General features: G+C 34.9%; 1 protein-coding gene across 6 annotated transcripts in view; it reads left to right on the top strand.

Annotated features, from left to right (window-relative positions):
• Nucleotides 1-16,372, top strand: part of KCNAB2 (potassium voltage-gated channel subfamily A regulatory beta subunit 2) — a 676,769-nt gene that overhangs the window by 525,255 nt on the left and 135,142 nt on the right. For all 6 annotated transcript variants that reach the window (XM_053690401.1, XM_053690400.1, XM_053690403.1 and 3 more), the window contains 3 exons: nucleotides 1,377-1,414; nucleotides 11,578-11,657; nucleotides 12,573-12,617. In XM_053690401.1, the coding sequence (XP_053546376.1) occupies nucleotides 1,377-1,414; nucleotides 11,578-11,657; nucleotides 12,573-12,617 (163 nt within the window). The remainder of the gene's footprint in view (nucleotides 1-1,376; nucleotides 1,415-11,577; nucleotides 11,658-12,572; nucleotides 12,618-16,372) is intronic.

The following is a 16,372-nucleotide window of genomic DNA, read 5'->3' as shown; positions in this document are numbered from 1 at the left end:
TAGAAAGAAAGCAGAGTGCACTATAGAAATATGAAATCTAATTGGCTGTACCGCCCACATAGAAAATACAAAAAATGCAAAGATAAAATGATACATTATCAGGATTCAGTAACAGTATTCCAAAAAGAAAATTTTGAGTCTTAAAGTGATGGTAAAGTTCGCTTAATCTCAAGTATAGCATCCTTTGTGTAAAATCAATATGTTTCATTCATCATTTGTTATATATTTTTGTAGAAATAGTTATCACCTTTATAAACCGATTTCAAGACATCCACAAATACAACCCGTATTTTTTTTTTTTTTTTAACTTTCAATCACGTTTTTATCTAATCCAATTGAAATTTTGTCTGTTAGGCAACCGTCACGCCACGTCATCCACCCCTTTAATAATCTGCGCATGCGCTATTAAAATTTTCTTCTGATTATAAACCGCGCGCGCTCCCGTTGCCTCTTACTTGCAGATGGTAATCCCTTACAGATAGGAATCCTAAGCGGCTTTGCAGATTAACGCATGCGCACATGAAAGCTGAATTGGCAATTAGCGCATGCGCAGTGTAAGGCAGCATAGGGAACGCGCTTTTGAGAGACGTAGAGAGCGGGTGGGACTGCTCTATGCGTCACAAAACAGAGAACACAGAAATAGGGGCTGGGAGGAGTCAGCACATAAACGGTAGCGATTTAAAAGTGTATATTGTTTTAAAACTATTGCTGTAATGTAGAAATAAATGTAGCGATTACATTATGGTAATATTTAGAAATGCATTGATGTCTTCAGTAAGTCTAAACTTTACCTTCACTTTAACATTCATTGCAGTGTATACAAAATTAAAGCAAGGCTAGCAGAGACCAAAAGATAATTATTAGCCTTAACACCACTCCAAGTGTCATAATTGAAAGAACATGATTCAGATAGAGAATACAACTTTCTAATTGACTTCTATTATCTAATTTGCTTCATTATCTTGATATTCTTTTCTGAAAAGCATATCTAGATAGGCTCAGTAGCTTCTGATTGGTGGCTGCACATAGATGCGTCCTGTGATTGGCTCGCCCGTGTGCATTGCTATTTATTTAACAAAGGATATCATAGGAACAAAGCAAATTTGATAATAGAATTAAATTGGAAACATTTTTTAAAAATTGTATGCTCTGTCTGAATCACAAAATAATTTTGGGTTTTTTTATATCCTTTTAACAAAATATATCTACAGTATATGTTACAGATAATGTTATCGTTTACTGTCCCTTTAGGCAAGAGATTAATACGGCTGTTTGTAAGTCAAGTAATCAGTTTTTGACCTTGTTAACTAAAGCGTGCTAAGGTTTCAACTGAAGCATGCAGTATTTTTTAAATTCCAACGTCTGTGTGTTTAAAGGAACATGGGTGACATTCGGAGGTCAGATCACTGATGAGGTAAGGCTTCTGTGGTTTTCAGCACTTTATTTATAAAGAACCTAAATGCATGCTCTGTCTGACTAACGTTAATAACTGAACGAGTGCTCTTTCTCTTGTAATTGTGTACATTTTCTTAAGCTGCTAAATTTTGTCATCATTAATACATGTTAGATACTAATATTAATTATTATATGTATGTTTGTTTTTTGTTAATTTCTTTATAAGGGGTTTCAGGTAATTAGTTAAAGGGACAGTCTACTCCAAAATTGTAATTTTTTAAATAAGATAGATCCCTTAATTACCCATTCCCCAGCTTTGCATAACCAACACTGTTTAATTTATATAGGTTTTACTTCTGTGATTACCTTGTATCTAAGTCTCTGCAGACTGCCCCCTTATTTCAGTATTTTTGACAGACTTGTATTTAAGCCAATTAGTGCTCACTCATAAATAACTCAGCGGGAGTGAGCACAATGATATCTCTATGGCACACATGAACTAGCACTGTCTAGCTGTGAAAAACTGTCAAAATGCACTGAGACAAGACAGACATGGCTTAGAAATTAGCATATGAGCTTACCTAGGTTTAGCTTTCAACAAAGAAGGTCTAGGTAGGCTCATATGGTAATTTCTAAGAGAACAAAGCAAATTTGATGATAAAAGTAAATTGGAAAGTTGTTTAAAATTGCTTGCCCTATCTGAATCATGAACGTTTAATTTTAACAAGACTGTCCCTTTAAAATTTTACAAAAACTTTAAACATCACAGTATAGTGGGTTCATTAAAATGTAATTATGTCAAAGACACAGTAATAAAGATTAAATGAAAGTAGTAGGTAATGCTGCAAAATTATATATTTTTTATTATTGCAAACAATAAGAAAAATATGGTTCTAACAAAGTATAAACCAATAGGCCATAAGGAAAGTGTCAGAAGGCTAAATATTATGTTGGAAAACCTTTTGATAAAATAAAGCTCCAGCATAATACTGAGTACTAAAGAGCAAGGGTTTGTTGACAAAAAATAAAGTTACATTATTCAATCACTCCACCAATGTCAGCTGTGTACTTCCAAATAATACTACTCTTGGCTGATAGCTACTTCCTATTAAAGGGACATAAAATACAAATATACAATTACAAAGAAGCATTTTTTATTTCACTGTTGTTTACATATAGTTATGTTTATTTTTTCTCTACTGGGTCCTAGCTGGACACAACTGTTGAGCCAATGAAAAGAGTCATATGTGCGTAGCCACCAATCGCCAGCTAGTTCGTAGTAGTTTATTGATGCTCCTGAGCCTATCTAGATATGACTTTTAAAAACCTATCAAGTGAACAAAGAAATCTTCACAATAAAAATAAACTGAAAATTGTCTTATAATTGCATGCACTCTCTGACTCATGAAAGTTTAATTTTGACGTTTATGTCCCTTTAATACTCACTGGCAAATAGCTATTTCTTGCTATGACTCATTGGCTAGGAGATACTTTATTCTACACTCTTTAACTGACATGTAAATATGATCCTTTTACCTATTAGTCAATGAGCAAGTGAGCATTAGTAGGAAGTACCTATTCACAAATTAACATTACTAGGAAGTAATAGAATTATATAGTTGTATTAATGTCAGTTTTAATTTACTTAAAGGGATAGGAAAGTCAAAATTAAACTTGCATGATTCAGATAGAGCATGTCATTTTAAGACACTTTTAAATTCACAACTATTTTCAAATGTGCTTTGTTCTCTTGGTATCCCTTATTGAAAAAGAATATGCACATATCTTACATTAGTGGGAGCTAACTGCTGATTGGTGCCTGCACACATTTGTCTCTTGTGATTGGCTTACTAGATGTGCTAATCCTGTTCCTTCAGCAAATGATAACAAGATAATGAAGCAAATTTGAAAATAGAAGCTGTTCAAAATTTTATTTTCTATCCAAATCATTAGAAAAAAAAATTGGGGTTTCCTGTCCCTTTAATATTTTCTGAATAATACAATCCAACATCTACACGTGATGGTCTTTCAGTACAATGTCCCTTTAGGTGATTAATTACCCTCACCCCAATTGGCACAAAATGTTATATAGAATTTTTTTACACGGCAATAGGTATTCTGCTTGTCTCCATATAGGTGGTTATGGTGGTTTTCATAGTCTGACAATAGCAACAAGTAATTAGTGGATATCTATAATTTATAATATTTTCAGTATAAGTGCTTAAATAAATTAACACAAAAGTCACTTTAACAATCTTTTTGAAAAAGATAATAGTATTGTATAGCACAAGAGTAATGCAATTGCTATAATACAATGCAGAATGTATTTAAAGTTTGCAGCCCCTTTAAGAGACCTCGTAGTCTTGGGCCTAATGGTGTCAGTCCTGGAGGTGATTCCTTCTGCAATCTTTCATATAAGCAGCTTCATTTGTGCTTCTGGATAATGTAATGGTAATTCTTATGTTATGTTGCAAATGATGCATCTGTCTTGCCAGACAAGTACATCCCACAACAGGTGGTTGGTGGAAAGTACTCCCAGGAAGGAATTTTATTGCATCCAAATAGGTGTGTGACATCAACCAGACCTTCCAAATTTCGTAATTTGAGAGGGACAGTACCTAATTCTAAGCTCTGTCCCATTGAGACAGCCATATGTTCCTATTTGCAGAATTGTAGATAGCCCCACCCATTGACTGCCAAGACACACCCACAAACCACTCTGGCACACACATTATCCCAGAAGAAGGTTATAACCCAATTCTATTAAATCATATTACTTGGTTCCAATAAACATGCTGCAAGGATTCATGCAAAACGCCTGATGTGCATTTCGCTATTAGACTTTTTCAAAGGCCTTTAGAACCAAGTAATATGATTTAATAGTACTGGGTTATAACCTCCTTCTGAGTATTACATTAATTAATAAGTGAGTTCTATGGAAGTGCCTCTCTTGTTCTTTTCTACTTAAATATCTGCTATGTGAACAACATGAAGCACCCCCTCACTATATTTCTAAAGAACAATAGATCAGCAGTAGTCTTCTATTGGGTGTTGAGCAGGTTAATAGACTAAACAGTCTCTTAATTATCTATATCTTAATACACCCATTATCCCGCCTACTATCCAGTCTTGATCCAGCCCAACTTAATTTGGCCCTGCCCAAAAAATGTTGACTCCCCCTCTCATGCTTTACTTTAATTTCCTGCAAGAAAAATAAGTTTTGCTAATGTAATTTTTAATAAAACCAAACCACCTTACCCTCACTTACCTTACGCATATCACTCCCAGCTTGGCAGTAGATTTTTTCTGTGAGACTTGACACTGCAGAATCTGATAGAAAGCAGCTTGAACATGTGCTTTGAGACCTCATAGAGTTAAAACTTCTGATTGGCTGTAGCTTTTTGAAAATTTTAAGACGGGGAAAAAGTGTCTGCCAAGCTAGGTGTACTACACCAAAGTTAAATGAGGATAAAGTAAGAATGATTGTATTAAATGTTACATTACCAAAACATATTGTCTTTCCTATGGCATGGAGAGTCCACAATTCATTCCAATAACTAGTGGGATATTCACCTCCTGGCCAGCAGGAGGAGGCAAAGAGCACCCCAGCAGAGCTGTTTAGTGTCACTTCCCTTACCCATAACCCCCAGTCATTCTCTTTGCCTTGATCACAGAAGGATGGTGATGAAGGTGTTTGAAGATTTTAATCCTTTAATTGGTACTTTTCCCTACAAGCAAGGATTGGGGCTATGCTGTGTCCATGTCAATCTCTTTAGTAAGAGTAATGGTGGCTTTTAGCAGTTAGAAGGCGGTGAGGTGGTCCTTGCTTTATTTCTAACATTTATGCTACCCCTTTATAGAAAAACAGGGTTGGTTACTCTGCTTTTTCTTTTTCTACAGGTCCCTGACAGATGTTGGTAAATCAGTCATACCTAAGAAACTGTTCCTGCCCTGCAGCCGGATCCACAGGTAAGTGCTCTTGCCTTCTAGGTTCTGAGGGCAGCACTCTAGAGGTTAATCCTCAGTGGATCATTAAATGGGACACAATTCCTGTACATTAAACCTAATAGGTCAAGATATGTTCAGGGGACTTGTGGATTTTAAATTTGAGCTTTTAAGAACTTGCGCTTTGAATCTTGTGGCGCAGTTACTTTCTTTATTTTCACGTGACTCTCCGCTCTTCTGCCTTCATGTTTATAGTGGCTTTAAGAGCGGAGTTGTGTGCTGCTTGTGAGCTAGGGTGACAGACGGATAGACTTGTCTCTAAGCCCTTCCTTTTGATCTGTGTCCGGTTCCTAGTGGGTTCTCCTGGTCCCAGTGTGGTGAGTTGCCTCAGTCAGACTGAGGATATAGAGGTGGCTTCTATAATCAGATTCCAATAGTTCTGTGGGAGTATATTAATGTGATTTACTCTTTCTGCATATTTATCATTTTTCGATTTCTGGGGAATTATAACTCAGAACACAATTTAGCAGTTAACTTTGAAAAATGTTTACTTTGTTTGGAGGCTCAGATAGTGCCTCCTGTGCAATTTTGTTCCACATGTTTAGATAAAACTTTATAGTTTAAAGACAAGATTTCTCCTTCTGAGTCTGTCTCTCAGGATAATGTTGTCCATACCATGCCTCATCTTTCTCCTCATACGTCCCATACTGTTTCACATGCAGTGCCCTGCGGTTCCTCTCAACATCCTCCTGGGGGTGTTTATTTATCAGGAGATTTTGCTGCACAGATAACGTCCGCTGTTTCAGCAGTTTTATCAGCCTTTCCTGTTGCTGATAAGTGAAAGAGGAAATCCAAATGTTAACAAGGGTTCTGACTCCGCTAAGGCTGCGTTAGTCAGTCTTTCTCAGTTATCTGATGAAAATGATACCTCAATGGCTTCTGAGGGTGAGATATCAGATTCTGAGACTGTAGTGACCAATTCTGCAGATTCAGAGGAGGTTAATTTTAGATTTAAGTTAGAATACCTCTGGTTACTTTTGAAATAAGTTCTTGCTACTTTGGAAGATTGCAACTCGTCTGTCGCTGAGAATCTAAAAAAGTCTAGTAAACTTAACAGAGTATATGATGTACCTTCAGCTGTGGAAGTGTTTCCAGTTCCAGACCATATGTCAGATATCATAGCTCAGGAATGGGATAAACCAGGGATTCCTTTTTCTCCATCCCCTGTTTTTAAAAAAAATGTTTTCTGTTGCTGACTCTATACGGTACTCGTGGCGCACGGTGCCCAAGGTAGAGGGAGCTATCTCTACTCTTGCCAAGAGAACTGCTATTCCTATTGAGGATAGTTGTTCTTTCAAGGATCCCATGGATAAGAAGCTTAAGACTTTTTTAAAAAAAAGATGTACATTCATTAGGGATTACAGTGGCAACCTGTTGCTAGTATTGCTACAGTTGCGGGAGCAGCATCTTATTGTTGTGATGACTTATCTGATCTAATTTCAGAGGAGACTACTATAGAGGAGATCCAGGACAGGATCAGGGCTCTCAAGCTGGCCAATACTTTTATTTATACCAACATGCAAATACTTAGACTGGGAGATATGATTTCTGGCTTCACTGTTCTAGCTCACAAGAGCTCTGTGGTTAAAGCCTTAGTCTGCAGATGTGACATCCAAGTCCAAACTTCTGTCTTTGCCTTAAAAGGGCAAAACCTTATTTGGTCCTGGTCTGACTGAAATCATTTCTGAAATTACAGGTGGAAAGGGAATTTTTCTACCTCAAGATAAAAATCATAGTCTTAAGGGTCACCAGAATTCTAATTTTCGTTCCTTTCTCAGCTTTAAGGGACAGAAGTCTTCCTCCTCCTCTTCCAAGCCTGAGCAATCCAAGTCTTCTTGGAGGTCCAGTCAGCCTTGGAATAAGGGGAAGCAAGCCAAGAAGCCTTCCACTGATTCTAAATCAGCATGAGGGGACAGCCCCTGATCCTGTCTTGGATCAGGTGGGGGGCAGGCTTTCCTTTTTCTGACAGACTTGTATACGCAATGTTCCAGACCCTTGGGCTGTGGATATAGTATCCCAGGGTTAAAGAATAGGAGTCAAGACTTGTCCTCCCAGGGGCATATTTATCCTATCAAGATTATCTTCAAACCAAGTAAAGAGAGAGTCCTTCTTAAACTGCGTAAAGGACCTATCTTCCCTGGTATTGATTTTTCCAGTTCCCGTAAAAGTCCAGGGTCAAGTATTCTATTCAAATCTTTTTGTGTTTCCCAAAAAGGAGGGAACTTTCCATCCCATTTTAGACCTAAAGTGTCTCAACCCATTCCTCAAGGTTCTGTCCTTTGGTCCAAGAGGGTCCGTTCATGACGACGATAAACTTGAAGGACGCGTATCTTTTTTTATTATCCATTTTGCCTCATTCTCTTGGTATTCTTTATTGAAGAAGCAGCAAATCGCTACTGGGAGGTAACTGAACACATTGGTAAGCCAATAACAAGAGGTATATATGTACAGCCACCAATTAGCAGCTAGCTCCCAGCTCCTGAGCCTACCTAGGTATGCTTTTCAACAAAGGATACCAAAAGAAAAAAGTAAATTAGATAATAGATGTAAATTGGAAAATTATTTAAAATTGTGTGCTCTGTCGGAATCATGAAATATTTTTTTTTCATGTCCCTTTAAAGTTAAAGGGACAGTAAACACCTTGTAATTACAAGACACTTTTGTCGTCTTGCTTTTGAAGAACATATCAACCAAGTATTATTTTTTTGCAGTTCTTTGTTGTTAAAGTCAGTTAGGGACAGATGAGTAGCAGGTTAGCCTAGTGAAGTCTTTAATTACAAAAATAAACCTAAAGGAGCAGTTTCTCATTTAATTCCCCATAGCTGGTATAAAAAGTGATTAGAAACAAAAGGGGAAACCACTTGTACAGTACATTTTCCCTTTAAGTGTTTTGATATTAAACATTCAATAAAAAACGGAGCTCTGCTTGTTAGTTTTTGAACCTCCTTAATCATAAGCTAAAATAATCGGAATCTAAAGTTATTTTGGAGGAGAAATAAGAGCTTATCACTTTCTGATTTGTTTGTTTGCTAGTTTAATCAGGACCCCTGGGGATTATAATTTTGTATCTGCTTCTAGTTTTTTTTTGTTTGTTTTTTCTAAAGCTTCCATGTTAAGAGTTTTAGCTTTGATTCTTTTTTTTTTAGAATGTTATTTTGAAATGTTGATGCTAGGATTTAATATCTGTTTAAGGAAGGTAAATTGGATTTCATTTGAAACATGAAAGTGTTTACTAAACACATGAACAAGTTTATCAAAACCAATCATCCAAAATCTTTTCTAAGTATGTTTACTCCGTTTTCAATTGGGAACCATTCCAGTATCTATCTAAATATCTACTAAACTGATTTTAATTTAAAGGGATATGACACCTAGACATTGTTTTTTGTGATTCACAGACAGAGAATACAATTTAAAAAAAGTTCAAATTTAATTATCAAATTTGCTTTGTTTCCATGGTATTCTTTGTTGAAGAGATACCTAGGTAGGCATCTGGAGCACTACATGGCAGGAAATGGTGCTGCTATATAGTACCCCAGACATGTGCAAGCTCATAACCTTACCTCTCTGCTTTTCAACAAAAGATTTCAAGAGAATGTAGCAAATTTGAAAACAGAAGTCAATTAGAAAGTTGTTTACAATTGCAGGCTCTCTCTGAACCATAAAAGAAAAACATTTTTGGTGCCAATTTCCTCTAAGAAAATGTGAAATAATTGTAACTCTAGTAGAGACTTGAAATAAACGCTTTGTGAATTATTGCCCAATTGAATGCATTTTTGTTCACTTGATAGCGCTGCAAATTAAATGCCAGGATATATTTTCTAATGGTATCTCTGCCAGCTTACACAAATTGGTATAATGAGATGTCAGGTTGTGAAGAACAGTATGACCTATTCATTTATATTGCTACATTTGCTGTTTTGAACTAGAATGATGCTTATTGTTCTATATTTTGTTGCTCATAGTGTAGTAAATGAGAAAAATATCCATAGACAAAGAAACATAATTAATTACAGATAATATCTGAAATAATAAAAGATAAAGTTGTAAACCGGTGTCATTTTGGAGATTATAAAATCCCTTGACCCCCTCACATCCCTTTACTAGAGCTACTTTTAGTCATTTTGCAACTCATTTTGTTTATAGATCAATTTCTTTGTTGTCAGTGAGGTACCCACAAAAATCCTTTTCTTTTCTTTTTTTACCATAGCTTAAAGGGACACTGAACCCACATTTTTTCTTTCGTGATTCAGATAGAGCATGTAATTTTAAGCAACTTAATATTTAATCCTATTATCATTTTTTCTTCGTTCTCTTGCTATCTTTATTTGAAAATGAAGGCATCTAAGCTAAGGAGCCAGCCCATTTTTGGTTCAGACCCCTGGACAGCACTTGTTTATTGGTGGGTGAATTTATCCACCAATCAGCAAGAACAACCCAGGTTGTCCATAAAAAATGAGCCGGCATCTAAACTTACATACTTGCTTTTCAAATAAAGATACCAAGAAAATGAAGAAAAATTGATAATAGGAGTAAATTAGAAAGTTGCTTAAAATTGCATGCTCTATCTGAATTATGAAAGAAAAAAATGTGGGTTCAGTGTCCCTTTAAAGGGACATGAAAACCCAAAATAATTCCTTCCTGATTTAGATACATTAGTTTTTAAAACGGTCTTCACACCTCCCTAACAGGCCAGATTTTGAGGATACCTGAACTAGAGCAAAGGTGAAACGATCAAATGATTACAGTAAACATGGTTATATTACCTGCTCTCACCCAAGGTAATCCCGAAAACCTGGACTTTAAGGACAGGTTTGAAAACCAGTAACATAGATAGAACATGCAAATGTAAACAACGTTCTAATTACTTCTATTATAAAACATTTTTCCTTCTCTTAATATCTTTTGTTGTCTGGAGCACTATAAAGCAGCGGTTTTGTAAGAATGTTATCCATTAGCAAGAACACTAGATGGCAGCACTGTTTCCTGTAGCGCTCCTGACTTCTCCCTAAGTATCTCTTCAACAAAGGATATCATGGGATATTATATAATAGAAGTAAATTGGAAACTTTTTGAAAATTGTATGCTCTGAATCAGAAAAGGAAAATATTTAAAGGGATAGTTTATTCAAAATTAAACTTTCATGATTCAGATAGAGCATACAATTTTAAGCAACTTTCTAATTTACTCCTGTTATAATTTTTTTTTGTTCTCTTGTTATCTTCATTTGAAAAAGCAGAAATGTAAGCATAGGAGCTGGCCCATTTTGGGTTCAGAACCTGGGTAGCATTTTCTGATTGGTGCCTAAATGTAGCCATCAATCAGCAAGTGCTACCAAGGTGCTGAACCAAAAATGGGCTGGCTCGTAAGCTTACTTTCAAATAAAGATAGCACGAGAATGAAGACAAATTGATCATAAAAGTAAATTGGAAAGTTGCTTAAAATTGCCTGCTCTATCCGAATCATGGAAGTTTTATTTTGACTAGACTATTCCTTTAAAGGTGTCATATCCCGTTAATAGGGACAGTTTTGGCACAAGTTACTGGACACAAGGTGCCAATTTTTAGTCGTATTGAATGGCAGCCTTGTACCTCATATTTGTTGAACATTTATACAATTAAATTCAGTTGCAAAATATTCACTTCTCAGATCACAGCTATTTTTCTGAGTTCCAGAGATTTATAAACTCAAAGTAGCAGCAACAAATCTAGTAAATGTACCGTGCGTCTAAAGTGATGCGGCTTAAAAATGTGTTTTTATCTTTTTTTGTATCTATGATATTCTGTTGTTTAAAGGGACATCAAACCCAAAAATGATTCAGATAGAACATGCAGTTTAAAGCAACTTTCTGATTTACTTCCATGCTTTGTTGTTTTGGTATCCTTTGTTGAAATACATACCTAGATAAGCTCAGGAGCAGCAATGCACACACATGCCACTTGTCAATGGCTCACTTGATGTGTTCTACTAGCCCCTAGTAGTACATTGCTGTTCCTTTAACCAAGGATAGCAAGAGAACAAAGTGAATTTGATAATAGATCATTGTATGCTTTATCTGAATCATGAAAGAAAAAATTGGGGTTTCATGTTTCTTTGATGCGCTGTTTTGATAATCTATAAATTACATTAACTTTTTTTTTATTTAAATAAATAATTATTACTGATATCAATTCACAGATGGCAGAGCAATTGATGACCTTGGCATATGATAACGGGATAAACCTTTTTGACACAGCGGAAGTCTATGCAGCTGGAAAGTAAGTTTGGGCTGTCAACTAGCAAAGTCATTTATTTCCATACAAGTCTAGCTCTTCTTGATCACATGACCGTAAAAAAAAAAATCTGATTGTGGGGAGTAACTTGTGTTTAATATTATTTTGTCGTTAGAAAATGCTCTCTCATTTCTCTGTCTCTCTCTTTTTTCTGTTTTTCTTTCTATGTTTTCTTTCTTGTATCTGTTGCGTTCTCTCTTGTTTCTCATTTGTGTTTCTCTTACTTCTCTCTGTCTTATCCTGTTCATTCTCCATGTTGCAATGGTCACATGACATCACCAGCAGTGTGCGCATGCGCTGGGGGCAAAAGCTTCATGCACCTAGTGTTTGCAGTAAGTGCTGGGCCAACCTTTTGTATTTAGGCAAAAGCTTCATGCACAGTCTCCCCCAGTGGGGATGGCTGAACATGCACAGCATAACAGGAATCACACAATTAGTCATAATATTCAAAAATTTGTATTTTATTTTTTTACTGAGTTCATTTAAAAAAAATGCTTATGGACCAATTTAAATAGCACTGCATATAATCAAATAAGCAAATAATATAATCTTATGGTTTTAAGTTGTATTCCTTTATATTTTTTTTGCACAAAGCACAGAACAGCACAAAAAAAAAAGAGATAATGTATTTTGTATTAGGTTTAAACGACTTATTTATTGTCATTTGCATTAAAAAACATATATATATATACTGTATATATCTCAAAATATTTCTGCATTTTAGGTGCTGATTGGGTGCATGTTCTGCTAAGTTTAAAAAAAAATGTTAGTGGTTTTCACGGCATTCTATTTTAATATTAAGATCTGAAAAATCAAAAAAACGCTTTGCTTTGTTTAAAGACATGCCAGAACGCTGAAGGATTCACTATCTCTGTAAACATTTTTTTTTTTTTTTAATAGGGCTGAGGTTGTGTTGGGAAATATCATTAAGAAGAAAGGTTGGAGGTAATTATTTTGCACATTAAAGCTGATTAATATTTTATGTGGTGAAAAGTTTCATCTACGCTATCTTTACTCTGAACACAGCAATAAATAATTCATAAACAGTAAAATAGCTGATCTTACTTTCCTGATATCATATTGTCAATTCTAAAATGCATTTTTGACCTGATCTTATATTTCAGTGGAAAAATGTCTTTAACCACTGATCTGCACTTCATAACTACAAAACAAAAAACAAGGAATACGCTTTGATAGGATAAAATAAAATTTGTTATATTCAGAACAGTGCGTTTTAAATTTTTATTTTTTTTAGTTCTTTAAAGGAAGCATAGAAATAAAAATTATTCAACCATATGTTATAATGTAAACTTGTTTGCTGCTATTAAACATTTTTTGGATGAGCTCTAATGTTTCTTAACAAAGGATACCAATAGAATGAAGCAGATTTCATAATAGAAATAACTTGGAAAGTTGTTAAACCTTTTCTTTGTAGCTGAGGAAGCTATGTGCCATTGATACGTTTTACTAGGGATGGGCGAATTTGCTGAAAGTGCAATTAGTTTGGTAGAACCTATAGGCCTGTGGACAATAGTTTTAAACAATCAAATGTTGCCAAAAAGGAAAATCCATAAATATTGGGTAATCAAATGTTATTTCTGTTTTTTTAATGTTGCTTTTGTTTTCAAATGTTCATAATTAGATTGAATATCCACATTCAAAATGATGAATGTTGCATTTGATTTAACAAATACTATTCAGAAGTTCACTAGGTCATGTGGTAGGAAATTTAGTAAAATGATATATAATAGATACAAATATGTTGATTTGAATGTATCTCTTTTGAATGATGCATAATTTAAAGGGACAGTCAAGTCCAAAAAAAACTATCATGTTTCAAATAGGGCATGCAATTTTAAACAACTTTCCAGTTTACTTTTATCACCAATTTTGCTTTGTTCTTTTGTTATTCTTAGTTGAAAGCTAGACCTAGGAAGGCTCATATGATAATTTCTAAGCCCTTGAAGGCCACCTCTAATCACATGCTTTTGTATTTGCTTTTCACAGCAGGGGAGAGCTAGTCCAGGTAATCCCTATAGATAACATTGTGAGCACGCCCGTGGATTGTGGCAGACACTGCACTAATTGGCTAAAATGAAAGTCAAAAGATATTAAATAAAATGTCATGTGATCAGGGGGCTGTCAGAAGAGGTTTAGATACAAGTTAATCACAGAGGTAAAAAGTGTATTATTATAACTGTGTTGGTTATGCAAAACTGGGGAATGGGTAAAAAAAGGGATTATCTATCTTTTAAAACAACAAAAATTCTGGTGTTGACTGTCCCTTTAAATATTAAATTTAAACAGAGTATTAGAAATACTATTACAAATATATTGATTCAAATTTTCGAATTAGAATATTGCATAATTTGAATGGAATTATTAGAACATTTTGAATCGACTATTACATTTAAAGGTAGCATAAGAAATACTATTACATTAAACAAATGTTAGGTTATACAAACATTCAAAATTTAACATTTTGATTCATTTTTCGAATCTTGCAAAACATTCACCCATCCCTACCTTTTACCTGCTGGAGAATATGAAATTGTTTACAAAAAGCTCCTTTACCTTGATTTTGTCATTTGAAATAGCTGATTTTGCCCATTGTAGCCCCACATAAACTGAATGTTTCAATACTTAAAGGTACAGTCTACTTGATTATTTTATTATTGTTTTAAAAAAAAGATAGATAACACCTTTTACTACCCATTCCCCAGCTTTGAATAACAAACGTTGTTATATTATTATACTTTATAACCTCTAAACCTCTGTCTGTTCTAAAGCCCCTGCAGGCCACTTTTTATCTCAGTGATTATTATAGGATATTAACAGCCAGACAGTGCTAGTTCTGGTGTGCCATAACAATAACATTGTGCTCACTCCCTTGGAGTTATGCAGTAACCAGCACTAATTGGCTAAAATGCAAGTTTGTAAAAAGTACTGAGATAAGGGGCAGTCTCAATGCATCTAAGCAGAGGCTTAGATACAGGTAATCACAGAGGTAAAAAGTAAATTAATATAACAGTGATGGTTATGCAACACTGATGTATAAGACAACTACAAAACAGGTCCTAATTGTCTAATGTATTTTCTAATTCAGTATAGACTCTGAAAAGTATACATCTGTAAGCACTCTGTTCCTTACGTAATTATGTTTCACAGGGCGTGAATCAAACTTTATTTCAATAAAAAAAAAAAAATGGGTGATTAAAACGTTGCATTGGTTAGCTTGTATAATATCTTTCATTATTTTATTCTGCATTAGTTATTTCATTGAGGCACCACTGAGATTGTATCAATTCCCCGAGAATCAATATTGTAACAGTTAGAGAGAAATATGGATCAGTGATAGCCGGCATCCTATCACATAAGGGCCACAGATCAATATGTTAGAAGCCTTAAGGACTGCATATATATTTATGGCTATTTAACGCACACAATATAGTTCCTAAAAATGTCTAGTGGTACAGGGTCATATTTAGGTAAGGTTGCGGGCACCCTCTGTCTTATGTTCTCCCCTTGAGAGGTCTCTTTTGAGTTATGACAACCAAAGAGCATACATTTTTATTTCCCCTTACTTCTGGGGCCACAAAACCTATAGCTATGCTTTTTCCCTAGGGGCCACATATGGTCCTTGGGCCGCCAGTTGGACATCCCTGATATAGATATAAAATACTGTTGCTTAAAGGGATTAAACAAATACAGAAACTTGTGTAAAAAAAACAAACCAGAAACAACTTGTTTTGTTCCAAATTAGCATTTACAAAAGTCAGTGTAGCAACTGCCCTCTGGGTGATAAGAGAGCTGATGTGTTGGCAACTTAGGTTACATATTACCTCTTCTGAGCACGAGTATCTAGTATTCACTTAATTGTAAACCAGCTCATGTTACTCTAGAAGTTTTATGACATCAAGATAAGCCTTCCTGTCAGAGAAACCAGTCTCCTTGTAGTGCTGTGACAGGAAGTAATGGATACAGTGCAAATAAAGTTTTTTTTAAAAAGAAATAAAAGGTAAAATCAATTTAAAATTATGAATAATATATACAGGCATACCTCAGAGATATTTGGGGTTCTGAGCCTTCAGTGAGTCGTAAACTTTTTGCTGGTTGTGTGTTAGTGTGTGTATATATATATATATATATATATATATATATATATATATATATATATATATATATATATATATATATAAACAAACACAAAAACTGCAATATCTATGAAGTGCAATCAAGCAAGCACAATTAAATGTGGTCTGCCTGTATTACAATGATTTCTATTAAGTATAAGCCACTGCTTATTGCTTTTTTATTACAACAATGAAACAGACTGTTTAACATCCCTTTAAGTGTAACTTAATATCCATTCACCTCAAACCATTAATTATGAGGTAATCATATTATAAATGGTACCAATAATCTACAGAAATGTGGATACCTATCTCACTTTCAACCATATCTATTAAAGGGACAGTCTTTTCCAGAATTGTTATTGTTTAAAAAGATAGATAATCCCTTTTCTCTTACAAAGATATGACGAGTCCACGGATTTCATCCTTACTCGTGGGATATTAACCTCCTGCTAACAGGAAGTGGCAAAGAGCACCACAGCAGAGCTGTATATATAGCCCCTCCCCTTCCCCTCCACCCTCAGTCATTCTCTTTGCCTGTGTTATACTAGGAAGACATGGTAAAGT

Source organism: Bombina bombina, chromosome 8, assembly GCF_027579735.1.
Source record: "Bombina bombina isolate aBomBom1 chromosome 8, aBomBom1.pri, whole genome shotgun sequence".
NCBI classification, from domain to species: domain Eukaryota; kingdom Metazoa; phylum Chordata; class Amphibia; order Anura; family Bombinatoridae; genus Bombina; species Bombina bombina.
This window is presented reverse-complemented; position numbering and strand designations above follow the sequence as displayed.